Below are 27,780 nucleotides of genomic sequence, written 5' to 3'. Positions count from 1 at the left end.
AATGTAAAGAAATAAATCACATATCCTGGTAAAACTGCAAAAATAATGACAAATGAAGATCTTAAAAGCAGCAGTAAAGACATTACTTCCGAAGAAGCAACAGTTAAAATAGGAGGTGATTTCTCATTGGAAATAACAAAAGTGAGGAAATAACAGAATACCATTTTCAACTGGGGAGGTCGGGGGTGCTGCTAACACAAAATTTTATACCCATCAAAAATAAATCCCCAAGGCCGGGCGCGGTGGCTCACGCTTGTAATCCCAGCACTTTGGGAGGCTGAGGCGGGCGGATCACGAGGTCAGGAGATCGAGACCACAGTGAAACCCCGTCTCTACTAAAAATACAAAAAAAAAAAAAAAAAAGAAAAAATACATCCCCAAATGTAAGTTCAATAAAGATATTTCCAGACCAACAAAATCTGAGATAGTGTAAACCAGAAAACCTCCCTAAAGGAAAATCTAAATGATTATCGTTCAGGAAAAAAATGATCCTGGTTGGGAGGTCTCAAAGGCATAAAGAAATGTTAGGCACAGAAAACGGTAAACATATGAGTAATACTTTAACAAACACTGACCATATAAACTATAAAATCCTAAAGGCTTTAAGAAGACATTAAAAAAGTTAAACCACACAAAGGAGTAAAGTCTTCTAAGATCCTCATATTATTCAGGAAGAAGGTACAGCAATTAGTTAAATTTCGTTTTGGATAAGGTAAGTATGCATGTTAAAATGCATAGTATAACCACTGAAAGATTAAAAACAGAGTAAACAACTTCCAAACTTGCAGAGTTGGAGGAAAAAAGAAACAGGAACAAAAAACTAGCAAGTCAACTCAGAAGAAGGCCACAAAGAAAAGGACACACATAGAACAAATAAGAAGCACAAAGTAATAACATACATCCACTCCAAATCTGTTAGCAATCAACATTAATTATAAATGAACTCAACTATATCAAATAGAAGACAAAAGTAGGCTGGATTTTAAACGTTTAGAGTAAATTTTAAAAAAAATCATAGAGACCAAGTTAACTGAACATAAGGGAATTAACCTAGAAATCACATTAAGAAAAATGTTAGAAGATTTTTTTAAAACTCTATCAAAATATTATCTATTAACAGAACCAGAGAAATTCATCCAGCGATGTAAGTCGCTTACATTCAAGAAGTAGGATACGGGGAAAGTGGAAGGCACTCTTTGATGCCCCTTTTAAATGTCTCTGATGCCTGACTGCATCAGGCACCATTTTTTTTCCCTGATACAAATCATTTAGTTCAAAATTCTGGGCCAGGTACAGTGGCTCACACCTGTAATCCCAGCACTTGGGGAGGTGGAGGTGAGCGGATCACTTGAGCTCAGGAGTTCCAGATCAGCCTGGGCAACACGGCAAAACTCCATCTCTACAAAAAATACAAAAATTGGCCGGGCATGGTGCCGCACACCTGTAGTCCCAGCAACTCGGGAGGCTGAGGTAGGAGAATCACCTGAGCCTGGGAGGTTGACGCTGCAGTGAGCAGTGTTCACACCACTGCACTCCAGCCAGGGTGACAGAGGGAGACCCTGTCTCAAAAAAAAAAAATAATTCTGACTTACTATTTTTGCACTAATGTAACAACTGCTGGCCTCAACAAATTCAACAAACATTGTATCATGAGTCTTATTTTCAGGTTTTTCTTCTATTTCTCTAGTTATCTCTGGGTTAAGAATACATTCACTTTACCATCTAGTACCGAACCCCAGCACAAAAGTGGATTAGGATTTTATAGACCACTTTCAATTTCAAAATGCTCCACCACTGGTATTTCTAGCCATATGCATATATTTGCTGTGTCTTATTTCTCCTTTACCTTACAAACATGCTGAACAAGGAGCACTTCTAGGACACCTAATATGTATACCTAAATGTTGAGCCTCCAGCGGTGCCATTTGTAAAGAAGATGCCATATACTGAGTGTACGGATATTGATGAAACTGGAAAGATTTGAGTAAGGAAGACATGTTTTTATGACAATCACTTTACAGTTACTAAGATATTTAGAGGAGCCTCAAGAGAAAGACCACTTTCTATTCCCTCCATAATTAATATAATTCGAAGACAAAGACAGACCTAGAGCACTTCCTAAGACTTTAAACTGTTTCAGAAGTTTACACCTTTATATTTCAAAAGAAATATGCTGTTATCACCACTCTACCTCCTGCAACTGATCAGTCCTACTATTCCTGAAATAGTCTCAGATAGGCAAGCCTCTTAACTGTGAAGGACTAGGTCTTGACCTGTTGCTAGTGTGGACATCTCCTTCAGTTTCTCCTTCTCCTTCTCCCTCGGAGCCATCTCCCTCCTGGTGCCCAGTGGTGGTGCTGATGGCTCCGGTGCTTGAGCTGACACTTCCTGGTCCAGCCGGATGCCCCTCAGCTGTAGCATCACCATAAGCACTGCTCCGGCCAGACACTAGAGGGAAATGGTTTAAAAAGCACAAATCAACTCCCAAAGCATGAAGGAACCCAGTGCATTCTAAAGCAGCAGCAATAGTTAGACAGTAACTGATAGCATTAGACAATAACTGGTAGTATTTTTTTCTTATATGTAAAGCTAAGTAAGACCCCACAGCACTGTGTTAAATCACTCTCACAGTAGCCATTCACCCTTCCCCAGTACCTAAGACCCACCTATATGAATGATCTCAATCTCAGATGCTAATACATTTCTATCTCATACTTCAGAGGAAGCATACACTGATATGGGAATCTAGAAATTATCAGCTGCTGTTAATCTCCTCTGTAAAAATTGTATCTAATTGCTAACCACAGACTGATACGGAAGGTCAAACCAAAATGGCTTTGTCATGTTCCCTCATTCTAGAGCCCCACTTCATCAGCTAGTAGACTGTGGGGACAGTCTGCTATGTTAACACATCAGATCATTAACAATAAGATCGCTTAAAAAAAACCCTTCCCCAAATAAATAAGGAGCAGAAACCATAGGATAATGGATTTCAAGGTCACACAATAACTGTTTTAGGCTAATCATGACTTATAATTATGCATATTATCGCAGTTTCAGAGAGGAAAAAAAAAGAATTACACATGTCATTGCTTTTTTTCCACTAACAGATAATTAGTTATCTGTAAAATATTTCAATACTAACCCCCTGAGCTTAAGCCACTAAACATTTGAAACTCGAAAATTGAGGCCAAATGAATTCCACAAGACTTTCAGAGTCCACAAGACTTTCAATGAGTCTCTATAACTTTTCTTTGCAAAAACCAACCCCAAGACCCAAGCAGAGATTCCTGTTTTATCCCCACCCTCTGCCCAAGGAGACAGGACCCCCATCATGGCACATTACCACTGTGCTCGCCAGCCACTGAGTCCACTGCACTGCCCCCGCTCTCCGAGCCCACACTACCACCGTGGTCAGCAGGAGAGGTCCGTAGGGTAGAACCATCTGTCGCTGCTGTACTGCCCTCGTCGTCTGAGGCTGGAGCTGAGAGAGTAACGAGAGCTGTTACAGGTTAAAAAAAAAAAAAAAAAAAAAAAAAAAAAAAAAAAGCCCTCCTTGGGATGAAAGCATCAAACCACATAGTGCATAGGACACAATGCAGTTTATATATCCTGTCGTCAAAGAAAAAAGGGAAAGATTTGCTTTGCTGGTTAATCACTAACAGGAACAAACACTATACATGGTGCATTGCAAACAGTACTTAGACAGGAGTGAAGAAAACCCAGTTCACTGGGTATTTCCTTCACTGTTTACGTTACAGTGCAAGTAGAACAGTGCAGAGATTCAGTAAGAATCTGTGACATGGACGCTGAATTTTCTAGCAAAAATGCTTCATGGTCACCATTGTTTAGGTGTTACTGACACCTGCTGAGAGATCTGAAACTAGCCATTACCATTCAAAGCATAGAACTCCGAATTTTAATGAGACTTGTTTTGAAATCAGTCAATTTTTGCTTATGTTAGGAAATCACTTAGCATGAGCTCTTGAATCAACCCTGTTTTGGTTTTTTTAGCAAGTGGTCCAGAGGGGAGCTCATTGGGAAATTTCACACCTCCTAATCATCCTCATCAGATGCTAATAATGAAGCAAGGAAATTCCCCAGAGACAGCCACAGCATCCAGGATCAGGGCTGAGCTGAGACAGGAGGAAAATGCTGGATGAGATACATGGGGGAGGAAAGCCAAGACAGCCACAGAGCACAGCGGGAACACGACTGGCACAACACAACAGCAACCTCAGAGCCTGCAATGACAGCAACTAAAGAGACCTGAGAAAAGCAACAAGCCATGGCAGCAGGTGGGGCCAGCCGCTCTCTCCCTTTCTTATCTACCCAGGCTAAAACTTCCAAAAGAAAAGAAAAAAAACAAACACAAGGAAGCATCAGTCTAAAAAACTATAAATCAACCCTTAAATTACTCAGGGGTTGACCAGGTATCTCCATTTGGTCCAACTCTCTATTCAGGAAACATTTTTTTTTAAATCAGATTAGGGAAAAGATTAAAAATAAACAGAAGATGAGTTCTGGAAATTTGCTATAGATTTTAATTGTCCATAAAAACCCTCTCTCTCAAGCTCACAGATCCCTGATGGTTGGTCACACTGAACAAGAATTCTGAAGTACAATCTAGCTTCTTGTAGCTCTCCTTTTATTTGCAAATGAAGATAAAAAAGGTAAAAGGTATGAGTTCTATTTCTTGTCTCCCTTTTAATACTGTCTAAAATGTTAGAACTCTGACAAAGAACGCTGGAAGCTGAAGTGGAAGCCCTGTAGCTGATCAGCCTGCATGCTGCTCTCTCGGCTTTTCCGTGGGGAAGTAGCTGAAGCCAGGCAGCATGCAAAGTGTGAGGAAGCGGAGCTGTGCACGGCGGGGCCGAGCCACAGCACTACACCCTCCACACCCATCTTTCTAAAGCCAAGGCAGAAGCAGGAAGTCCAGAATGGCCTGTCAAAGCAGCTGCCCATTACACTCTCACAGCAGTGGAAACAAGGCCTGAGGGTCCTGGGGCCCTGAGCCATGCTCCTTGCTGTGGACAGTTACCTGATGCTGTGGTGTCAGAGAGGGTTCCTGCGTCCAGAGAGGAAGAGCTGGGTGCCTGGCCGGACAGTCCCAGGCTCTGCAGGCCCAGGGCACTGCTGCTGCTGCCTGGGAAACAAGTGGAGAGTGAGCACAACATCCCCTCCAGGTCCCATCCACAGCGCTGCTTTGGCCACCTGCTGCCCTCAAGAGTCTCCAAACACCAGCATGTGACCCCCCTGGCCTAAAGGAAGTTAGCCAACAGCCACTGCTGTCCACCCACCAAGTTCAGTTACAGAGATGGTGGAATGCTTCCTTCAGCTCAGGCAGGACATAGGCTGGAGGAATCTAAGATTCAAGAGGAAACAACCCAAACTGGCAGAAACTATGAGATTGGCACTCAGACTGAAATTCCCGCCACATCCCTCTCACTCTCCACCTGTATCTCTGAACAGCTCTCACCCAGATCAACCTCTCCCCAAATCTGGGGACAAACTAAGTCAGCTGGGTATCAGTAACTGCCAAACCCTCTTTTCCTGTGCAAGGCCAATGGGCCGCTTTGTTCTTGGCATGGCCTTCTACCTTGTTGGTCCTGCTGCAGGCTCAGGGCAATGGCTAGTTCAACCATGGTCTCGTCATCTGCATCAGGCGGGATGTCCAGCATGGGGGGGAAGCCCTCTGCGCCTGCCAGCAGGGCCTCCAGGGGAGAGGGGTTGCCATTGTTGACATTTTCAGCTGTCTCCAGGACCATCGACTCAGACTGCAGAGAGAAAGCTCTGTCAGTGTCCCATGGTAAGTGGTAACTTTTGGAAGTCCACTGAATAAGAGCTAGAGGAGAGTTGTGAAGCTCCTCCTTCCCTTCTCCTGCTGCCAGAGACTCACCACCATCTCAAAATCTCCATGGTCCACCTCACTCTGTTCCTGGCTTTCCTGACGGATGTGACCACCATTCGGGATCCCTGATGACTGCATTTTCTCATCTGCGTCATCATCGTCATCATCATCCTTGTCTCCTGAGTCAAAGAAATCCCAGTCACCTGAAGGTGCTTGCTTTCCTCCCTTGGCACATGGTGCCATAAGTCAGGTGGCAACAAAAACCCAAGACAAGCTACCAGCTAGCACCCTGGGCTTTAGCGGGAGAACTCCAGGGTGCTATGCCTGGCCTTGTTCTCTTACTTCTTGGACCTACAGCATCTGGGAAGATGGAGTTGGCTGCAACAGCTTGCCCTCTACAAAAATAAAATGTTCCAGCTGGTGAACGAAACAACCTTGGATTCCAAAGGGATTTCCATAAAGCCGAGAGATCTAAAACCAGTAGGCCCCCCAAACTCACACTAACTCTCAGGAGACCTTGGATAAGACAGGAAAAATCATATGATTGGGATCTTTACCTTTTGTCTGTCATGGCAGATTAGAATTTATTTCACTATTTTTTTCTAAAACAACTAGGTCAGTGAGATTTTCACACTATGTAATTATTATGAGAAGAACCAGAATTGAAATGTAAAACCATTGACTGGAAACCAAGGACACCACGCAGGTCCTGCCTGTGCCCACTTTTGTGTGAAGGTGAGAAGGCCTTCTAATAAGGAAGATGTCCAGGTGAGACTCCTAATTGTCAGAAGAGGATAGAGACCTCACCTTCCACTTGATGGATTGCTAAAGCATGCAAATATGTCCGTTAGAAACATAAACTATCTCCACTCTAGGTTCTTGCTAGAGAAAAGAGCCACAAACTGCTGCCAAAAGCTTAGGCAAGATAAATGATATGCAAGGAAGATTGTCTGAAAGTTACAAAGTTGTGTACAATCCTCTAGACGTGCACTGTCCACCAGCCACATGTGGCTACTGAGCACTTAAAACATGGCTGTCTACAAGGAGATGTGCCACTAGTGTAAAATACATTCTGGATTCCCAAAATGTACCAAAACAGGCAAAATATTTCACTAATAAATTTTTTATATTGACAAGATGTTGATATAACATTTGATATACTGGATTAAATAATTAGTAAATCAATTTTACTTTTTACTCTTTATAATATTGCTATTAGGAAATTTAAAAGTAAAGGCCGGGGAGTGGCTCACGCGTATAATCCTAGCACTTTGGGAGGCCGAGGCGGGCGGATCACTTGAGGTCAGGAGTTCGAGACCAGCTTGGCCAACATGGTGAAACCCCGTCTCTACTAAAAATACAAAAATTAGCTGGGTGCAGTGGCATGCGCCTGTAATCCCAGCTACTAGGGAGGCAGAGATTGCAGTGAACTGAGATCGCACCATTGCACTCTAGCCTGGGTGACATAGTGAGACTCTGAAAAAGAAAGAACGAAAGAAAAGAAAAGAAAGAAGGAAGGAAGGAAGGAAGGAAGGAAGGAAGGAAGGAAGGAAGGAAAAAGGAAAGAAAGGAGGAAGGAAGGAAGAGAAAGAAAAGAAAGAAAGAGAAAATTTAAAAGTACATAGTGACTTTCATTTGAAATTTACTTCTAAATCAAGCCAAGTAACCAGAATTATATAATTCTGTTATTCAGACACCTTTTAGAATTGCTTTTACTCAATCGTAAAATGTTATGCCCTTGACTGTGTCCAAGTGTATCGTGAGAGAAATTGCTGCGAAATTTGCTATCCAACTTATTGTAGGTAAGTCCACTAAGGATTCTGCCCCTTTGGCAACAAAATGGACATTTAATGAAGAGCTTCTACCCCAAGAAAAGTTACGTTTTTGTTTTGTCTTTGTTCACTGCGATTTTATTTTTGCTATGGCTCTTAGGAAGCTTTCAGCCAAATATAAGACCCTCGCTTACCAAACATGCAGGACCTTGTGATGCGAATTTTCTGTATTTTGATTTTACTATGGTACTTTTATTTTCCCATGGCCTTTAATCTTTATTTTTATCCTACTTACTATATACATTTTGATGTGCCACCTAAATTCTTTATGGGGTGAGGTAGGATTAGAAAAAAGATAGATACATAAAGTCTCCAGGACCTTGGTCAACATGAGCAGTACATCCAATGCTACTGTATCTCCCTCTCTCCCCTCCTCCCAAATACAGGCTTGAGCCTAAACCCAGACCTCACATTACCCATTGGAGTGTTGCTTCGAGGGGAAGAGGGTAAAGTCACATGTCTCCGTTTGTTCCTGGGCCTTAGGACTCGAATTAGAGCTTGTTTACAAGAGAAGCTCACAGCAGGATCCTGAGGTTTAAAAGGAAACTGTCACACTTTGCTCTCATATTATTCATGAAACTCTCTATAAAACACTTTCCTTTCTTGGTCACTCACTCACAAGCACGTGGAATACCTCTCTACTCTCACCTGCAACCCAGCGGACCAAGTTCAGCAGGTTAAGTTAATCCCCCCTTCCTGTTCTGGCACACATAAGAGCCATTCACTAACTTCTTGTCTCTCAGTTCCTGGGGATAGACTGGCAGGTCATTTGCTCCTGAGGCCATTTTGGCCCCTTACAAATGGTTTCCGCTTTTTATCAGATGATCAGGCCCCCAGTGCGCGTCTTAGCTCTGTGCTAAAATCAGTAGTTTTAACACTTAGCTTCTGTGAAAGGGTCACTGGAAATAGAAATCTTGATGTACTACTTTCATTCATGTGCTCATTTAAGTCACAATTCACTGAGTTACCTAGCACTTACTATGTAGCAAGCAGCAGGCTAGTCCCTGGTGATTCAGCACTGAATAAGAAAGACTAAGCCCATCCCCTTTCCAAATCTTTCTCTTCATGGAGTAAGATCTTAAAGTTTTTATTGATATTCAAAACTTCATTCCCTTCAGCTTCCTTTAAGTATATTTTATTTCATTAGCTTAGCAAGCTAAAAACAATTTTCCAGATATTCCCTGGCTGCTGAGAGCTCTCTGGGATTGTAATGCTACGTACAGGACACAAGAGCATCTGCATGTAGATCTTGGATGCTGTGTTAATACAATCCAGCTCACAGGTACAGTAGCCATGGATGATGTCCACCAGAGCATTGACAGTAGCTTCAATATGAGTTAGTCCTAAAGGAGAGACAAACATTATTTGAAAATCTGGAGGAAAAAACTCTAACTACTTGAGAGTCTGAGACAAAAGTGTAACTTTTTATCTCCATGTAAAAGGTCATGCAAACAAAATGACAAACACACACACACTCACACACAGTAGCCTGTATTATTTGTGATTTGTTTCATTAACAGTTTCCCAGACTCCCAAATTATCCTCAAAAGTCTTTCCAGATATCTTGAGTCACAGAAATAAGTAGCTGTCTACTCTCTCTGGATATCAAAAGACAAGGCAAGGAAATATGAAGAGGAAGGCAGATACTAAATGTTCCCTAATATTCCCCAACCTCAGGTGATGACAAAACATAACCTTGACATGTCTTTTAGGTTTACCACCCAAGTGTCCTCCAAACATGAATGAGCACCAGGATCATCCTACTTTTCTATATTGCTATTCAGACCCTTACCCTTCCATCTGAATTTTCAATAGTGTAAGAAGTTAGAGACCAAATAGCTTAGAAATAGAATAATCCTCAAGATACTTGTGCCTTTTGAGCTGGCTTTAAGCCAAGTTGTCAAAGATTTTTAAAAACAATTATAAACCACTGAGGAGACACACACACACACACACACAGTGCCTCTTTATGTAAAATATTCAACCCCGATGAAAAGATATGGTACAAGAAAATCCCACTCTGCCACACTGCTAAATTCCTGTCTCAGGAACATTGCATTTATCTCGCAGACTTCTACTTCTCAATTATGAATTCTGGAAGAAATGGATTATGAAGAATGAAAGCTAATGGCTAACGGTCATAGCTGTTCAAAGACAGAACTTACATCAGGCTTCATTACCAAGATTCAAATATCCCTTTTAACATACCTGGAAGGCAGGCAGGTGCCAAGAAGGCATTCTTGGGTTTGGATGCATGGAGTTTCCAGAAGTGGTTCACAAGCTGGGTGATGAAACTACAGCAATCTCCTTCCAACTGCTTCTGCGGTTCCTTCCCTTCATCCATTCCTTCTAAGCAGGAGAAAGAAAATTATCAACGATGGTAAATCTGAGATGGAATTTAATTTGTTTTAAGGTTAACTCAGGTCAAGGAAGCTTGCCTGGGGAGGGAGTTTCAAGTGGGGCCCCAATCAATATGCCAACTATCCCTAGACTCCAGCAGGCACATCTAGGAAAAAAACAGTCTGGGAAAGGAATATCGCAGAAAACATTGTATGTTAGAATTAAGAAGAACGGGGAGCATTTAGGATGTTTACCACAGATTCAAAGATCTCAGTTCCAACTGTTCAACTTCTAAAATGTAGAGGAATATCTGAACATTCTAGAGATCTCTCTAGAATAATTCTGGGATTGTAATATTAAAAGGAGGAACAGGATGATGATGCATATGGGAGCATGTAAATAACAGAGAACTGTAAAGGCAGCAATCAACTCAATTTGACAATGACAAAACAGGTTTGCTACCCAGCCAACAGAAGAGGAGATGAGGAAATAGCATTGAGCACTGAGAAAGCTGCTACACATATTAATAATAGCACTGGCAAAAGAACGGCATGAAAGCGAAAGATATGCCATAGTTGCTTTAAAGCAACCAGGACCCAACCAAGCTTAGCTTTCCCCTGAAGCTCCTAAGAGGTAATAACTTCAGAGACAGATTATATCTGATGTCTAGAACACTAAATAAACTCAAGGATAATCAAAAGTATAAGCACTGGAAAAAGAATGTGTTTAAAATTGTGCAATCTCAATGTCAAAAGGCCCTACAAGGTATAAAGACCAGGAAGCAAAATCCCTGTCTCTGAGCATGCAGTCAGTCAGAGGCCAGTAAGAACAGTAAGAATGAGAGGGTAAATAGGCATATGAAGCAGATCTCAGGACCACGGCCACAGAGGCCAAGTTCACCTGTTTCCATCTGGGGCAGCTTTGACTCCGTAAAGTGGACAAGGTTGTTGGGGCGCATGATGGCAATGGAGCGAGCTGTGATCACTAGCCTCTGGAACACCTCAGGGTCCAAATCCTTGCCTTCTTTGCTAGATGTGTTGAGACACTGCACAGCTTTGCTCAGCAAGGCCTGATCCTATAAAACAACAGGAGCACAAAGCGTCAGCCATAAGCAAGAGCTGGGTACAAAAGCAAAGAGGAGAGAAAAGCTGGCAGATCACCAGGATTATTACCTCCTCTCAAGAGAACAGGCCAATGAACACCAATCACCTACAACAGATCTTCAAAGCAGCCCCATATAGTTAAGTTTCTTAATACATAAAATATTAATGTCATTAAAAAGTAAAAACCCTGCAGTACCAAAGTATGATGGGAAAATTCAAATCTACTCAGTTCTCCAGAACTGCTAGATTTCTTTCTCCTACAATAGAAGAGTCATTTCTTAGCAAATTCATATTAGCCAAGGACAGTGTTTCCAAAATTGCCTTTCCTTGAGAGACTCAGCAGGTTAAACTCACATTTCTCAGTTCTCCGGGTTGGAGACACAGACGCTAACCAAAGCTCTGGGTTGACAGCTCCTCTCAGAGCCCTTCTTCTGCAGGGGTCTGAACTGTCATCTTTTCCATCTACAGAAATTGGCCCAATTTGTCTCCTTTGGCAATGCCTTTCTTTTGTAAGTGATACCCTCTTTCCCCAGATTTTCCCATCAGAGGCACTCCAACAACTATTCAACACTTGTCTCACCAACAAGTACAGTACACCTCTCGTGCTGTGCCACAGCTGAGGGAGCGAAAACACTAACAGTCTATCTCCTGAGGGACTCCCTCACCTCACCCTTTTCCAGCGAGAAGGCTACCCACACTCAATATCCCTCCTTCTCTTTCTTAAGTCTTGTTGATCCTGTTAGAGTGACAGAAAAATAAGTACAAACCAGGGGCCCAGTCACTGGTTTACCCTCAGTTTTGAGTGGCACTTCAGAATTTCTCAGGAGAAACTCTGTAAAATGTAGGTCTAATCTGAATGCTATCCACTCTCTACCTTACTTTGCTGTGCTGTCGCTTTACAATGAAAAGCTAACTTATTTGATTCCCTGTCAGCACTGCAATTTCCTTTCCCTGAGAGAACAGTTACCTTGTGGCTGTGGTAGGCCGAGCGGCTGGTGTGCAGGCTGGCCAAAAGGCTCTTGGACTGCTGCTGGACACTGGCAGGTGCTGGCAGGGACAACAGCAAAGTGGCCAGCTCCTGAGCAGCATTCTTGTTTCTCTCCTGAGGCAAAAGACAGCAGGGTTATCACTAACCCCACCAACTCAAGGTAGAATGAACTATCTACACTCTGCCTGCCCTTCCTTCCTTCTAGGCCACCAGGGCTAGGTTATGCTCCATGGACTGCAAAGGGAAAAAAAAAAGTTTCAGAAATTATAATCCTCCTTCTTACCAGAGGAAGAAATGGAATCTAAGCTCATGATTCCCAGAACAGTGTTCTTGTACCAACACGCATCCTATTCTATGACACACGCTCACTATGGGCCTGAAAAGTAGGACATAAGGCCTTAAGCTGAAGACTTCTCTGGAGCTTCTTAGCAAATCAAGATTATGCTGCTATAAATTTTCTTTAGCTTTGAGGCCTCAGGACCTCAGACAACTCCACTGACTTCCTGCCTCTTCAGAAAGCTTCCATGTGCTTTGAAAAAGTGACTTGCCTTCTCGATGATTGGGCCAACGGCAAAGCAGCTTTCCAGGGCTTCTAAAGAACTCACAACCAGCCTGGGGAGACAGAAAACCTGGCTTGAGTACAACACCGTTCTCTCCGCGTTGCGCTTTAGCCTAAGCAAACTATAGTCATGAGGACCTTGGGGACAGCTAATGAATGCCAAATACAAAATCAAAGCACAATAAGACCTGCCACAGGCACCATGCATATCGTTTCCTATGTTACAAGCCAGGAGAAACCTGGCTCCTGCTCGGAGATCAACCTGAGGCCATGTTCATAATCCGTAACTCAAAGACAGGGCTTTTCTTCCTCAGAGAGGATAAATGTGCTTCCTTCTGCTGCCTGTGGCAGGGATCACTGAGATGGGCTTAACAGTCTTGACGCAATGGGACCCAAAGCTCAGGTGCCCAGAGTTCAGTGGGCAAAAGGATACACAAAGGGAAAGGTAAAAACCATCCTCTTATATTGGAAAGTTTAAAGCTATACATGCACAAAGGCATTTCCTATGAGTCCCAAGTATGGGGGAGAGAACAAACTATTTTTTAGGTGCATGCCAATTGCCAACATTCAAGGGGTAAATACAAAGCATCTTTAGAAAACTTTTCCCCTTAGGAAAGGAATAGGAAACCCAACTATTACTATTAAAGGTACCAAGTAACATGCTCCCCAGGGTTTACTCCTTTCAATTTAATGTGGCATAGTAAAAAGAACAACATCCTGACAGTTGAAGCTCTGGACAGAGAAAGAAAAGTATTCAGGAGGTAACTGGAAAGAAAGGGGTTAAGGGGTAGAGGAAGGCAATAAAGAACTAGGGAAGAGGAAACTGAGGCATAAAACAAATTTGGATAGAACGAGTTCTCTAGTGGGTTATCAGATGGTAGGACTTTGCTGTTACTCCCTCTACCCCGAACCCCCTTTTCATCCACTTAGAAAGGGAGCAGAGAGGACTAGGGTAAGGAAGAGAGTTGAGAGAGTGTCCGACATGGCCAACACCAAGAGTGCACTTACGATCCTCCATATACTCCATTTTTACACATGGACAGCTCTGTAGCCATGCAATGACCAGAACAGAAAGAAGCAGGAACTCTTCAACAGAAGCAGAATCAATGCAAAGCCACACCATTGGTTACACGGCTCTCTGACACACACTCACTCGTGCAGAGAAAAGAAAGAGGGCATACTAACCGGTCCAGCTTGGTTAGGGACTCAGTTTCAGAACTTGGGGGAGAAGCAAAGAAAAAAAAAAAAGGAAAAAAATGTGAAGCTCAGAGAAACCTGGAAACACATCCTAAGCAAACCATGTATGGATAGGGTATCGGGGAAAAAGAAAGAGAAAGGGAGGGAGGAGGCTGCTGGTGGGAGGCAGTGATTCCAAGCAAGGCTATTCTTGTGACTTACAATGTAAGAAACTCAAAATCTTACATCATGAATTATAATATTTCATCTACCATGGCAAACCAGCAGCTACCTAGCACAAAGAAGCCAAGCACAATGCTTAAGAATATGCCACTGTAGGGAGACTTAAGGAAACTCTAGACTCTGCTACAAGAGGCAGCAGACAGCCTCTCTTGCTGGCAAAATGTTATTATCACAGAAGTAGCTACGCAGAGAAAGATGATGAAAAGATGATGAGCTCAGAATGGAAGGGAGGATGTTTTCCTATCATTTCAGCAAGCCTGGATCCTAATCTAGAATACTGGCTTAAGCATCGTCTAGCCTGTGGCCTCTGGCTACTCTAAAGGGTACCTGAGCATGAAGAGAAGGGACAGAACTTCTGCCCAGGGACAGACTCTGGTGTCAGATGACTCTGAGCACATTTTTCAGGCTTTGCACACTAAAGAGACACTGAATGTGGGCGAGTTGTATGAAAACTTAAAAAAATTCCAGGCTAGCCTTGAGATGGTTATTAGAAGCTGGCTCTCTCAAGACACAGGACGGTTCTGCAGTGAGTGGAAAATGTAAAAACTGAAGCCAACCCCTGCCAGCACTGGTACCTCTCCAGCACAGTTCCACTGGTCGTAGTGGGGGCAGCTGAGTCACTATCTCCAGTGCCGTTGCTCTGGTTCAGGTTTGAAGGGCAGATGTTGCTGACAGAGGCAGAAGGGAATTCTTCTGGGGGCTCATCAGGCCAGCCAAACTGCTCCTTAGTCTTGCCATAAATTTTTACAGCATCTATCATGGTGACACCTGCTGGATCCACTGAGGCCCCAACTGCAATAAGCAAGAGAGGCCTTTAGGAAGTACATTCTCTAAACAGCCACCCCTCCAAAGCAAAGACCAGAACAGTTGGAGCGAAGAAGTAAATCACGTCAATTTTATAGACATAGAGAAACTTTATCTTCTGAGATATTCGCAGCACTTTAATCGTGTATAGATGCTAAATACATGTGGTAAAAGTTCCATGGACCAAAAGCCGATTACATCTCCTACTCAGAAGAGTCCCTAACCATCACTGCAAGGGTCCTCTTCTGCTTCAGAGTATTGTATCCCCTACCCCTCACTCCCAGGGGTCTCTACACACTTTCTTTGTTCAAAGTACAGATCATGATCATTCACACTAACAGCAACTATATCTAGAAGAAAGAGTATCAGACAGTGGCCAATAAATGACAGAGAAATACGGTCTTGAGTAAGGCTCAAGGATTTGTATTCTGAGAGTTTAGTTTTCAGTGGCATAGCAAGCCATTGCTAACCATCTCTCAGCCATGTGTGACCTGAGGTCTTCCTCTGTGCGTTAAGAAAGCCTTGCAATTTCATGTCAATCTGCCTCCTCTCGGCCTAAACACAGAAGTAGCCCCATTAGTGAGGTGGACACAACACTATAGAAATCAATACTCAACAAAGTGCAGCCCTATCTTTACTGCTACCATGCTCTGGTGTATTCCTTTCCTGTCACCTTGCCTCTTTAATACATCAAATGAAGCTCAAAGTTTCCTGACAAAAGGACAGAAAAATCAGTAGAGTGGAGAGATCCCAGAATATTGGAGAGCCACAGGCCAGTGGCTCCCAATTTCACAGTCACAATGAGGACAGAGTCTGCACCAGGGGTTGGTGACTCACTGAAGAGGTTCAGCTTCTTATCAGCCTGCAAGGCTTCTTCTCTGGTGAAGGGGAAGTCAAACCAGCGTGAGCGACTCAGGTTGAGCTGCATAGTTCTGCCGAAGATCTCGATATACGATGGGGCCCGTTCTATTGCTTGAGTCCCAATCTGGATCCGCATGCCTGTCATCACCATAGTGCTATTGTTGTTACTAATCTCAATGGTGAAGCCTCCGGGCTGTAGGGAGACAAGGCACACATCAAGAAACTAACAGAAGTTCTTAAGTTTTAACTAGGACTCCTTCTTCTCTGACATTGTCTCAACATGTGAAGCTCATTAAAACTTATCCTTTTAACTCCCTGGTAATGACTTCCTTGTTTCTAAAAATGGGAAAATAGGAAAAGAGAGTAGATTCTCTTCAATGTCAGGCTTCCTTCTCCCCAGTATTAACAACCTCTTTGGTGTCCTCTACACAGTAATCCTGCTGGTATTGGTGGAAACCCAACCCGTACAAGTCCTTTGCCAAGTGAGTAAAAATATCCATTTTTCTAAGGAACCATTTAACTAGAACTGAGGGTTGTGACTGTGAGTATACACTCTATACTTGCATTCTAAAAGGAGATGTGTTCTCAAACCATATTGTTTATGAGTCCTTTCACCCAGGGATTGATCCCAGCCCAGTGCCATTCTTACCTTGGTGTTGGCCACATACATGCCAGTGGAATTCAGCCGGTGTTTTATCTGTTGTGCATTATAGACCTGCAGGAGGTCATTACCACCAAACTCCACATCTGTCAGCTGCTGGTTGTGTTCAAAAAAGTCAATGGGGAAAGTCACCTGGCTAGATGTGCGTGTTGCTGCAGAGAACGGTACCAGATCATCAGAGTCTCTCCCACCTCTGCCCCAACACCACTGGTAAAGACTCTTCCCAGACAGAGCCCACACTCACACTCTAATCTAAGCAAACTCTGGATTATAACATTTGCATCGGCATGATGCCTACATGTAGTTAGCTCTCCAATGGTTGTTATCCCTAGCTATGACATGTCCTAGCAATACCAAGAAGTCTGGCATTGGTTTTGGGTGTACAGTTAATAACAATAGGCTCTCCTGTAACTGGGTTACTTAAAATAAACAATAGAAACTACTTCTTTAATGAATGTAAATGAATGTAAATGAATAAACCATTCTTTCAAAATAGACTCTAGAGCAAATTTAAGGTAATGTGATGATCCCTGTAATGGTCTTTGCTTAGCTGGATTTGCTCACTGCTAAACTCAAGCTTTCACTTTCCTGAAGAGTCCTCAGTCAGTCAAGTACTAGACCACCAGCTCAGAGACCTGTGGTGGGCTCTTCACTACTCAGTGGGAAATTAACCAATTGAAGAGGTCTATACTTCAATCAGTTCTTCAGAGAAGTCATTCTCCCTAAACCTAGAGAGAACAATCTCTCAAATAAGGTCCAGGACATAACTCGTTACTAGGCACCAAAGAACTACTGGCCTGAAACAGGCAGTCAATGGGTGCTTGACATTTGGAACCATGACTCTGCTTTTGGGAAATTAACTTTACAAAATGTGCAAGTAGGGCAGTCACATTTCTACACAGATATTTGCAACAGTCTATTCTGAGTCACTGTCTAGAAGACCACCATTCCTACTCCCCAACAAGTCATCTGAGTAGGAGCCTTACTGATTGTAGCTGTTTTGCGCTTTCGAACAGGCTTCATGATGCTGATGACACTGCTGGGCTGCAGGGATGGCTGCAGCCAGTAGGAGGTGTTCTCCACGTTGGCCATGTAAATGCGCAGGCTGCCGTCCTCACACAGCAGAATCATTGTTGTCCGCTGCTGCTCATTGCAGGCCGTGTGCCTAATAGCAACCATGTCTTGGATCTAGGAGAGGACAAAGAAGGGTCTTCGTTCCCACACCAACAGATCAGCATCCTCATAGAAAAAGAGGCAGAGATGCAACTGGTTTCATGGTCAGTTGAGGGGCTGTACAGAAGGGTGGCAAAGAAAAGGCATCTAGAAGAAAAAGGACTGGAAATCTTTTATGGGCCTCCGTTGAAAGAGCTGGGGAAGTGAAATGAATATACAAACATAAGAAGAGACCAGGTTCACAGCAAAGTAATGAATGGGAAAATCTGGCACTGACCTTTGCTTTAGCAGGAAGAGTCTTAATCTCCTGGATAAGAAAAGTGTCTGGTTTCACCATAACTACCAGCGGCACCCCTGTAGTTTGCTGGACACAGCACACCAAGCCAGGGTGATTCATCACCTCAGACCACTGGCAAAGAGCAGGAGAAGTCTTACTGCCACCATTGGAACTGCAGACAACAAAACTGGCCATAGTTACAGTGTCAATCACCATTTAATAGTTCTTTTCTTGACCTAAAAACCATCCTCTAACTGGCTACGTGACTCCAAAGCAATATCCTTGGCCAGGGACTCAGATTATCCACAGGTTAGTTTTATTCCAAGCCATGCACACATGCTCATATACCCCAATGCGTGCTTCCGGCAGGGCAGTCCTCATTTGGAATCTCCACTGTGAGGTTCCATGTCTGAAGAACAGGTGGCCCTATGTGCCTAGAGGCTGTCAACTGCAGAGGGCCACGGAGCTGCCTAAGGCTAATGACCCATTGTCCTATCAGGATCTCCAAACACACCGAGTTAGTGTGAACTGGTATCCATTTTATTTCATCCCAAACCACGTAATTCCCAAAGAAAGGCCTGAGAGAAAGTGCTACAACGGGTCATCAATGGCAGATAAGAAACAAGAGAAGACACCATAAGCCTCTTCTTCCTCCTCCCTAAATGAAACTCTCACTACCTTACACACCCCTCTATTACCTGCAAACTTGGTGAAAGTCTCTTCCTCCCCCATATCCAACCATGCCCCCATTACTGATACGTTCTATTTGCTAACAGAGTAAGTCTCCCCAGGAGAAAAACGTAAAGGGCATTATGGCAGAATGAGTGTCTAAGAGAAATTTAGGTTCCCTTCTCACATTAAAATCACATTTATAACATTAACTATAGGTTTTCCTTCTGAGTAACAGTGGACCCCTAAACTACCTCTGACAGCTTGGGGTCTCCACAGTGGAGGACAAACCATGCAGACAACACAACCTGCCAAACCCGGATGTTCCCTGATATTAAAGATACCTAGCAGGGGAGAAAAAAAGGTTGGCTGGAGAAAATTAAGTTTCACAAAGCTCAGAACAGATGGCAGATAGTGGGAGTGGAGATCTCTCATTGAATGTGGACATTGTGGAAGTTGAACACTAAATGTTCATTCCCACCTTTTGATGTTGATGGGGAAGAGTTGCAACACCTCCAGGGTTGTCCTGCTGATGGTGGCTGCAAATGATTTGCCTTGACAATAGCTGAAGAACAACATCTGCAACACGTGGGAGTAGTACACGGACACACCACCGCCCGCCACCTGGCTGTTACTGTCCTGCTGGCACAAAGACATATATTTGCAGTAATTCATGTTGCCTTGGCTACCAACTTCCGGTTTATACTGGTTATTAGTTTTCAGTCACGATCAGGTGCTCTCATACTCTAAGCATGAGATCCCTGTGGGTAAATCTTACAAAGACCCTGAGAAAAATGGAACTTGAAGTTGAATTAGTTTAGCCCTAAAGGATAAGAGATTTTGCTATTAGGTAGAAAGTTAGATGGAAAAACAAAGAAAAAGAAAAAAAGATCCAGTTAGATGAAGTCCACAGAAAAATGTTATAAAAGAACAAAGAAAAAAGAATAGAGGAGTTGCTAAATAATTAAATCTGGAATAGAAGGAAATAGCAACATGTGCTCTAACCTTCAGGTCCTCGTGATTGATTTCCAACACATTAGTGACATAGAAGGGTCCCTGCTGGGCACTGCTGGCCTCTTCCATAAGCTGAGTATAGATGTACCCAGCCGAAGACATTATAACAATGATGTTCTTTCCCTCCTCATTGAAAAGGAAGGTAACATCTCTTATCTTTGAGCTTGGCAGGAGAAAGTAGAAGGTTGGACTCAAGGCATCAACAGACAGGTCATAAATCTGCAGGATGGAAGAAAAATTAAATAAGGGAAATCTATCTCAGTCCCATCCCCCAAATATCTTAGTGAATCCAAATAGCCGGAACTGACCAATAATGGGCATTCATTCTCCATTCAACAAAAAAATGGAGTGTTAGGCACTGGTCTTATAAAAATGAACAGAACACCTTTCACGCTCCTTCAAGAAATGAGTAGGGGACAGACATACATCAATAAATTCTGAAACAAGTATGGTAATAGGTGTGCACTTGGTACAGTGAGGGTAGAACCAGAATCAATTCCCTGTTGCCTAAGACAGAAAGCTCCTACTCAGCAACATAGCAAAAGTGACAAAATATGGCTTATTATCATTTTTAGAGACAGGGTCTTGCTCTATCACCCAGATTGGAGTGGAGTGGCATGATCACAGCTCACTGCACCCTTGAACTAAGCCTCAAGTAATCCTCCACCTCAGCCTTCCAAGTAGCTGGTACTACAGGTGCAAGTCATGGCACCCAGCTGATTTTTTAACTTCTGGGAGAAGCTAGCACATAATGATTCTGGATTTAAAAGTAGAAAAATTCTAGAACCATATCATCAAAGAACTGTAACTGTACCTTAACAAAGTCCGCAGTGACAATTGCTAACTCAGTCTGTGAACCAGGTAACCACACGGCTTTGATGATGAAGTTCCCCGTTGCCAACTGAGGGTGCAAAACCAAGTGATCCGAAACAGAGCCTGAGCTACTAAAGGTGAGCACATGGCAGTCCTGGACAATGTTTAAGAAACAAAATGGTGAAAAGATGATCTGAAAAGTGGGCTAATTCATTTCAGAGTAATGACGTTCCCTTTTTTCCTCTAATATCCCCTGCCTTCAGACAGTATTTAGACTGTCTAGTAACATTCAGGTTTCATGAACACAAAGATTACTTCCAATATTGGAGAAATCTGAAAGATCTGGGAGAAATTCAAAGAAAAATTCCTTTTGCATTTCAATAGGTTTTAAGTTTTAATCTCAACAATGAATAAGAAAAAGTAGTTCTGAGAACAGGGGAGAGAAGATGACTAGAATCCACAGCTCAAGGCAACCAAACCTAGATCCAGATTTTTACCTTTAGCCCACAAACCGCCAAGTAGTCTTCCTTGCAGGGATTTCCTGTGAGGCTCAACACAGTAAAAGGAACTGGGGCAGAAGCCAAGCGGGTCAGAGTTAACTTCCTTTTGCTGGAATCCGCTTGCTTCAGGAGTGCAGAGAGCTGCAGAACGGTAATCTGCAAAGGAACAATGACCAATTTATTCTTACTCCTGGTTCTCTCAGAGAAGTCAAAGCAAGTAACAAAAACTCTTTCAATAGGGATAACAGGTTGCACACTTTTTTCTTTACAGATAAGTCTAGTAGAAAATCCTAGATCAATATTAGTCTCTATTACTCCTGGCTAAAAGCCATGGAATGTCTTTCCATGGAGGACAGAACAGATAAGTAATGAAAACAATTTCTCTTTATATAGTTCACAAAATAGTTTAAGAATACCTACGTACCACTGTCCTTTTCTAGTTTTCTCCAAAACTGTTTTTAAAATGATTTTAGAGTTGTTTTAAGTACTATCCATATTTTCATTTAAAATAAAAGTTAAAACAACATTAGTGGTGATGGAGAGGCCAGAATATAGAAAAGTGTGAGTTAAGATACCTAGCACTCTTCCAACTTCTACTAGCTCTATAAAACAATACAAATTTACTTATATCCTTAACAGAGCTGGGATGGCACGGCAGGACTACATAAGCAACACTGAGTGTTTCTACGAAAACTTTTGTCTCTCAGCTTATGCCCGCCAGAGTGACCAAATAGGGCAAGACTGGGAGCCAAGCTGTCCTCGGTAACTGCTAATCATTACTTTTTCCTGAGGGCTTGAAGAATATGTTTTGAGTGGAAATTTACTAATTAGAAACGGTCCTAGTCATACCAGCTCTAGGTCTAATCAAATCAACTCAGGGTTCAAGTATTTGAAAAGCTCAACAATATCTGTCCCTAAAGCATTCTTAGAACCCAGTGGACTTTTTCCCACAGAGGGCTAATCCGAACGTGGTCATCAATTTGTTTTGCTTAGCATTTAAGACAATATGACCTAAAGTAAGCGCACAAGAATTGGAGGACCCACCTTGCCCTTCTCATGGCTGACAGCCAAATGTTGGCGGCGCCCATGGGGAGAGGAGAGCACACACATAGCCACCCGCCTGAGCACATGAGCACTGATCAGCTGCCGGATGGTCTGGCCCTGGTCTCCACTGTAATTCATCCGCACATTCTCAAAGGCACCTTCCTGGGAGCCTAAGGTGGGAACCTGGCAAAGAAGGAAGCAGAGAAAGTGGGCAGTAATGAGGCAAATAAAACCAAGTGGATTCACGCACTATTCATGTGACTGAGACACTGCACAATTCAGTCATTCAAAAGCAGTGATTTCAGCCTCCAAACCATGGATGGCTGGGTAAATTTGTTAAAGTTATTATCAATCCACTAAGAATAACACAGTAAATGTTTTCATAAAGCTAAACTTAAATACAAAGTACTGGTCTTTTAAAAAAATGTTAAAATGTCAAATCTCTTACAAATTGTGGTGACAGATGACATTTTTTTCATTGATCTAACCTGGCAACATAAAAATCAGCAACTTTTTGGGCCCCCAACCCAAGTATTTTTTCACTTCACCTTTAATATCTAAAAACCAATGCTCTAAAAGTGTGACTGATTTTACGACTTCTTTTAATTCCAAGAGTATCAAATAAAACCGTGACTCATTTTTTTTTTTTTTGAGACAGGGTTTCCCTCTGTCACCTAGGTTGGAGTTCGGTGGTGAGTGCAGTGATGTGATGTCAGCTCACTACAGCCTCGAATTCCTAGGTTCAGGCAATCCTCCTGCCTCAGTCTCCCAGGTAGCTGAGACCACAGGCATGCACCACCACGTCAGGCTAATTATTTTTGTATATTTTTTACAGAGACAGGGTTTCACCATGTTGCCCAGGATGGTCCCGAACTCCTCTGGTCAAGTGATTTGCCCACCTCAGCCTCCCAAAGTGTTGGGATTACAGGCATGAGCCACTGCACCTGGCAAAAATTGTGACTGACTTTAATAAAATGCCAGAATATATATGTGTATGTATGTGTATATTTCCAACTGACTATTATTCCCTTAAAAACAGCCAACTTTGGCTGGGCACAGTGGCTCACACCTATAATCCCAGCACTTTGGGAGGCTGAAGTGGACAAATCACTTGAGTACAGTTATTCAAGACCATCCTGGGCAACGTGGTGAAATCCTATCTCTACTAAAAATACAAAAATTAGCCAGGCATGATGGCGCGCGCCTCCAGTCTCAGCTTCTCAGGAGGCTGAGTGAGGCATGAGAATCACTGGAACCAGGAAGGCGGAGGTCGCAGTAAGCCGAGATCATGCCACTGCACTGCACTCCAGCCTGGGTGACAGAGCAAGACTCCATCTCCAAAAAAAAAAAAAAAGCCAATTTATGAGATCTATTCATATATCTCATTCACAATATTTGTTCATTTCCTTTTTGGAATCGCCACCACTTTACTTTCTATTACTTAACTCTGCTGCTAAAAAAGTCCAGGAAGGCCACATCAGAAGTCTATATTCAGTGCTGAGGAGCAGGTTTTAAAGTGAATAATGACTTATACCTTATAACCCATGTGACATGAAAAACTAAAGGAAAGTTATCTAAAGGACTATATGCAAAAGAGGACAAACATTATTTTGTAAGTTAGATGAACTTTAGAGAAGATAAAATAAAGTTCTATTTTCTAAAAATAAAAATTCTCTAACTATTCTAATTGCCCCAAAATGGAGTTCCCCACCTCTTAGGGATTCATATATTTATATGAACTAAAAAGGAGATTTATTCTCTTCATTGGCCAAAATGAATTCCCTGGATTCCCCAGCCCCACTCCTTTTTTTTTTTTTTGAGACTCCGTTGCCCAGGCTGGAGTGCAGTGCTACGATCTCAGCTCACTGCAACCTCCTGGGCTCAAGTGATGCTCCCACATTAGCCTTCCGAGTAGCTGGGACTATAGTTGCTGCGCCACCATGCCAAGCTAATTTTTTGTGTGTTTTTTGGGGTAGAGATGAGGTTTCACCTTGTTGCCAAGGCTGGTCTTAAACTCCCAGGCTCAAGCAATCCACCTGCTTCGGGCATCCCAAAGTGCTGGGATTATAGGTGCACCCTTGGCCAATTCTCTTCTTTTGAAGCCACATCTCCTATGATGATTTTTACACTGTTCATAATATGTTCTGGGCCTGTCATGATGTCTTAGATTCTAAGTTTTGGATGGCCAAGCATCAACTGCTCTAAGTATACTCCTCAGAGCATCTAGCACATTTTGGGATCTCAATAAATTTGTTGGTTCCCACAGCCAGCAAACGTCATGGCCCCAAGACACTCACCATCAGCTGGTCTGTCATCTCCACTGCCTTCTCCACTGTGTGTAGCTCACTGAGGGCTTGCTGAGCACGGCTGCTGCTCCCGACGGCTGAAGCTTGCTGGAAGTTGGTCTGAATGGCATCCATAAGGAAATTAAGCATGTCTAACACGAGAGGAGCGAAGGAGAAATTGGCCTGAGAAAAATAGAAAAAATACACAAGTGAGAAAAAAAAAAGAAAAACAATGGATAATACTCGTAAAAATCATCTTGCCAGTAACTTCCTTCAGAATCCAGCTACTTCACTTCCAGTTGGATATTCTAGCCATCTTCTCATTCTCATAATCCTGGCATTGATTCCAATCAATATGCATTTGTGCTACTAACTCCAGAGCAATCTTTCTAAACCAGGGGTCCCACACAGATATCCTAATGAGCAAAGGCATCCCTCATATGAAATGAGCTAACTTCTCTCCTCTGTTTCTAGAATGGTTTGGGTTTTGTACCATCTTTGGGAAAATTGAGAATATATACACTCAAATCATTTTGTTTTCTGTGTTTCAGATAAGGAACCCTGGCCAAGAAAGGGTACTCTACAGTATGACACAACTAAAATTTATGTTTCCATCACCCCCCATAATACTCCTAATAGTGCTCAGTCATAAATCCTTCCCTCGTGATGACAATACATAGTATTTGTATTCACACTATGAAAATGGGTAAAGGAGAAAATGAGTTGCAAGGGGAGCCATGTGTATTATTTACTCTCACACCAATTCAACAGGCTCTGAACTCTGTCTGCTTACTAGGGAGCATCAGTCAGCCCCACCTGGTTCTGTAATTCCTCCCGGCAGCCCTCTACTGTGCGGCAGAGGCTGCTCTTCTTGGGCTTCTCTTCGTCAGCAACCTTTCCATCACTGATGGTAACCTTGGCTTTGTCAGCTGGCGAGGAGGTGCTGGCATGACGCACTAGACTCTCTGAAATCCTGGGTTCACTCTGAAACGCTGACTCCTTCATGGTAGAGCTCATGCCACTGCTAGGAGTTCTCTTCACCAGAGCCTAGGGACAGAAAACGTCAGAGTCCCTAAGTTCTTGCCTCAAGCACAGAGGAAATACTGCCTGAGATCTCCGAGGAAAATCTGACCCAAAAAAGAAACCGGCTAAGCGTTTCAATGTTATCCAAAAGCCTAAATTCTGATCTTCATAGTATTCACCTAATATATAACTTCTTTACCCACTCACAGTATCAGGCCTTATTATAACATCTGAAATTGTGGGGAGGTCTTAGGAAAAACGAACTACATGATCTCTAAGGAATCTGCTGGTTCTCATATTCTAAATGAAGTGCTTAGGCCACAACTGTGCAGATCATCAATGAGTGAGCTGGAACATATTCCTAGACTCAGGTATCCTGGAAGTGATGGGAATTTTCCAGTTTGGCTTCAGTAATCCCGTGTCACTAACAAGCCACCCTTTATAGCTCAGGGAGGGTCCTCTCACCAAACAGCTGCCATCTTCCTTGGCTCCACAGTCACAGAAGAAGGATCCATACTTGGCATAGGAAATCTCATGATCCTTGTGGCACACCTTAGCACACACTGTGCAGACACCCACGCCATCCACCATTTTGCAGGTGTGACAGTGGTACCTACAAAGAACAAGAACCAGCAAATAAGCTCAGAAGTCCCAACAATCGGTGCCCAGCAAATCTTCACCTTAAAGGAAGAACTACTCTTACCAATGCTGGTTCATGAATTCTTTCTGTGTGATCGTAAAAGTGCAGAGTTTATTGCAAAGAGAATCTTCATCCTTCAAAAATAATAAGTCTTTTTAATTCGAAATATATCCCTGCATATAAACACCCACAAAAACACATGTGCCTCAACGCTCTATGGGGGGGGGTGAATAGTTGACTCATAAATGACCAGTGGAAATCTACCACAACTGGAAATAGCTAGCTGGCTGAAAATCTGTTGTTACTTCAGGTGAGTGAGACCTTAGGGGTTTGTAGTTAAGAAAACACATCTTATGCTTTCTCTATAAGGGAGCTTCCACTACCCCCATGAAGAACTTATCCCTAAAATTCCATTTGGAATTAAAGACTGACAAAGCAGGACAAGGGACTCTGGAAAAAGCTTATGAAAAAGTCCTTTCCACAAGAGATTAGATCCCCATGCCTTGCTCTGAAGGCCTAGAAAATTGGGGTCTGGCAGCAACAAGGACTGGGAAGTTTTGAAGCTCACAGGAGGCTGGAAAAAAGAGCCAAAAGCTTGGTACCATGCCAGTTAGTCATTACCTTGAAAGGTTAACTTCGAGGTTACTTAGTACTTACTGAATCCTCAGCCTGGGAATCTTCCTCTTCCACTGCCAACTCCTCCACCCAGTCTGAGTCTACTTCAATGGCCCGCTCTTCCCCATCCACTGAGAGATGACTTGGGCCTTGACCATTACTCTGGCTCAGGGCATTCGTGACATCAGCCAAGTAAGACATGATATGGCATGTGCACTCCAAGATCATCACATGCTGTAAGAGAAGCCCCACAACAAATTCAGATTCTCCATGTTTCATTATGTAAACCATGTTTTCTCAAGCTTTTTCAAATAAAGCTCAAGATCAGAGAAATGGTATGAAAGCAGAGAAGAAAAACAGTGTGTTTTTATTTATTAACCAGCTTTTACCACTCCATCCCCACGTAGGTGGTCAGTAAATTGTACTGAAGTAACATGTATTCATTCATTCTTAGGCACAAAGACAGCTCTTTACAAAGTCTTGTATAGAAGTAGGATTGAAATTAGTAGAATAGCTTCCTTCCTTCCTTCCTTAGGCACAAAGACAGCTCTTTACAAAGTCTTGTAAAATGAAGTAGGATTGAAATTATGGCCAGGCGCAGTGGTTCACGCTTGTAATCCCAGCACTTTGGGAGGCCCAGGCGGGCGGATCACAAGGTCAGGAGATCGAGACCACGGTGAAACCCCGTCTCTACTAAAAATACAAAAAATTAGCCGGGCGTGGTGGCGGGCGCCTGTAGTCCCAGCTACTCGGAGAGGCTGAGGCAGGAGGCGGAGCCTGCAGTGAGCCGAGATCGCGCCACTGCACTCCAGCCTGGGCGACAGAGCGAGACTCTGTCTCAAAAAAAAAAAAAAAGAAATTAGAATTCCTTCCTTCCTTCCCTCCCTCCCTCTGTGGCCCCGGCTGGACTGAACTCCGCTCGCTGCAGGCTCCGTGCGTCCGCCTCCCGTGTCTCCTGCCCTGGCCTGCGGGCTGCCTGGGATGGCCGCCGCGCGCCACCACCCCTCCCTGGTTTTTCTCCTTTGGCTGGACGCGCAGTTTCGCCCGGCCAGGCTGGTCTCCAGCTCCTGACCTCCAGTGCTCTGCCTGCCTTGGCCTCCCGAGGTGCTGGGACTGCAGACGGAGGCTTGCTCATTCGGTGCTCGGTGTTGCCCGGGCTGGAGTGCGGTGGCGTGGTCTTCGCTCGCTGCAGCCTCCGCCTCCCAGCCGCCTGCCTTGGCCTCCCAGGGTGCTGGGATTGCAGCCTCTGCCTGGCCGCCGCCCCTTCTGGGATGTGAGGAGCGCCTCTGCCCGGCCGCCCCTTCTGGGA

General features: G+C 43.4%; 1 protein-coding gene across 9 annotated transcripts in view; it reads right to left on the bottom strand.

The window, feature by feature from the left end:
* UBR4 (ubiquitin protein ligase E3 component n-recognin 4) overlaps positions 1-27,780 on the bottom strand; it is a 146,166-nt gene that overhangs the window by 69,959 nt on the left and 48,427 nt on the right. Inside the window, exons 35-62 of one of the 9 annotated variants that reach the window (XM_032759101.2) lie at positions 26,514-26,705; positions 25,920-25,990; positions 25,682-25,829; positions 25,010-25,240; positions 24,206-24,376; positions 21,909-22,091; positions 20,862-21,020; positions 20,366-20,518; positions 19,543-19,770; positions 19,019-19,179; positions 17,869-18,040; positions 17,405-17,606; positions 16,407-16,570; positions 15,734-15,950; positions 14,668-14,884; positions 13,859-13,891; positions 12,663-12,726; positions 12,094-12,228; positions 10,924-11,098; positions 10,122-10,205; positions 9,892-10,032; positions 8,905-9,026; positions 8,100-8,211; positions 5,900-6,030; positions 5,600-5,777; positions 5,042-5,146; positions 3,347-3,484; positions 2,274-2,448 (exon numbers count right to left, since the gene is read on the bottom strand). In XM_032759101.2, the coding sequence (XP_032614992.1) occupies positions 2,274-2,448; positions 3,347-3,484; positions 5,042-5,146; positions 5,600-5,777; positions 5,900-6,030; positions 8,100-8,211; positions 8,905-9,026; positions 9,892-10,032; positions 10,122-10,205; positions 10,924-11,098; positions 12,094-12,228; positions 12,663-12,726; positions 13,859-13,891; positions 14,668-14,884; positions 15,734-15,950; positions 16,407-16,570; positions 17,405-17,606; positions 17,869-18,040; positions 19,019-19,179; positions 19,543-19,770; positions 20,366-20,518; positions 20,862-21,020; positions 21,909-22,091; positions 24,206-24,376; positions 25,010-25,240; positions 25,682-25,829; positions 25,920-25,990; positions 26,514-26,705 (4,262 nt within the window). The remainder of the gene's footprint in view (positions 1-2,273; positions 2,449-3,346; positions 3,485-5,041; positions 5,147-5,599; positions 5,778-5,899; positions 6,031-8,099; positions 8,212-8,904; positions 9,027-9,891; positions 10,033-10,121; positions 10,206-10,923; positions 11,099-12,093; positions 12,229-12,662; positions 12,727-13,858; positions 13,892-14,667; positions 14,885-15,733; positions 15,951-16,406; positions 16,571-17,404; positions 17,607-17,868; positions 18,041-19,018; positions 19,180-19,542; positions 19,771-20,365; positions 20,519-20,861; positions 21,021-21,908; positions 22,092-24,205; positions 24,377-25,009; positions 25,241-25,681; positions 25,830-25,919; positions 25,991-26,513; positions 26,706-27,780) is intronic. The other 8 variants (XM_032759105.2, XM_032759104.2, XM_032759102.2 and 5 more) reach the window with 8 other exon arrangements.

Source organism: Hylobates moloch, unplaced genomic scaffold (genome assembly GCF_009828535.3).
Source record: "Hylobates moloch isolate HMO894 unplaced genomic scaffold, HMol_V3 SCAFFOLD_9, whole genome shotgun sequence".
NCBI classification, from domain to species: Eukaryota; Metazoa; Chordata; class Mammalia; order Primates; family Hylobatidae; genus Hylobates; species Hylobates moloch.
This window is presented reverse-complemented; position numbering and strand designations above follow the sequence as displayed.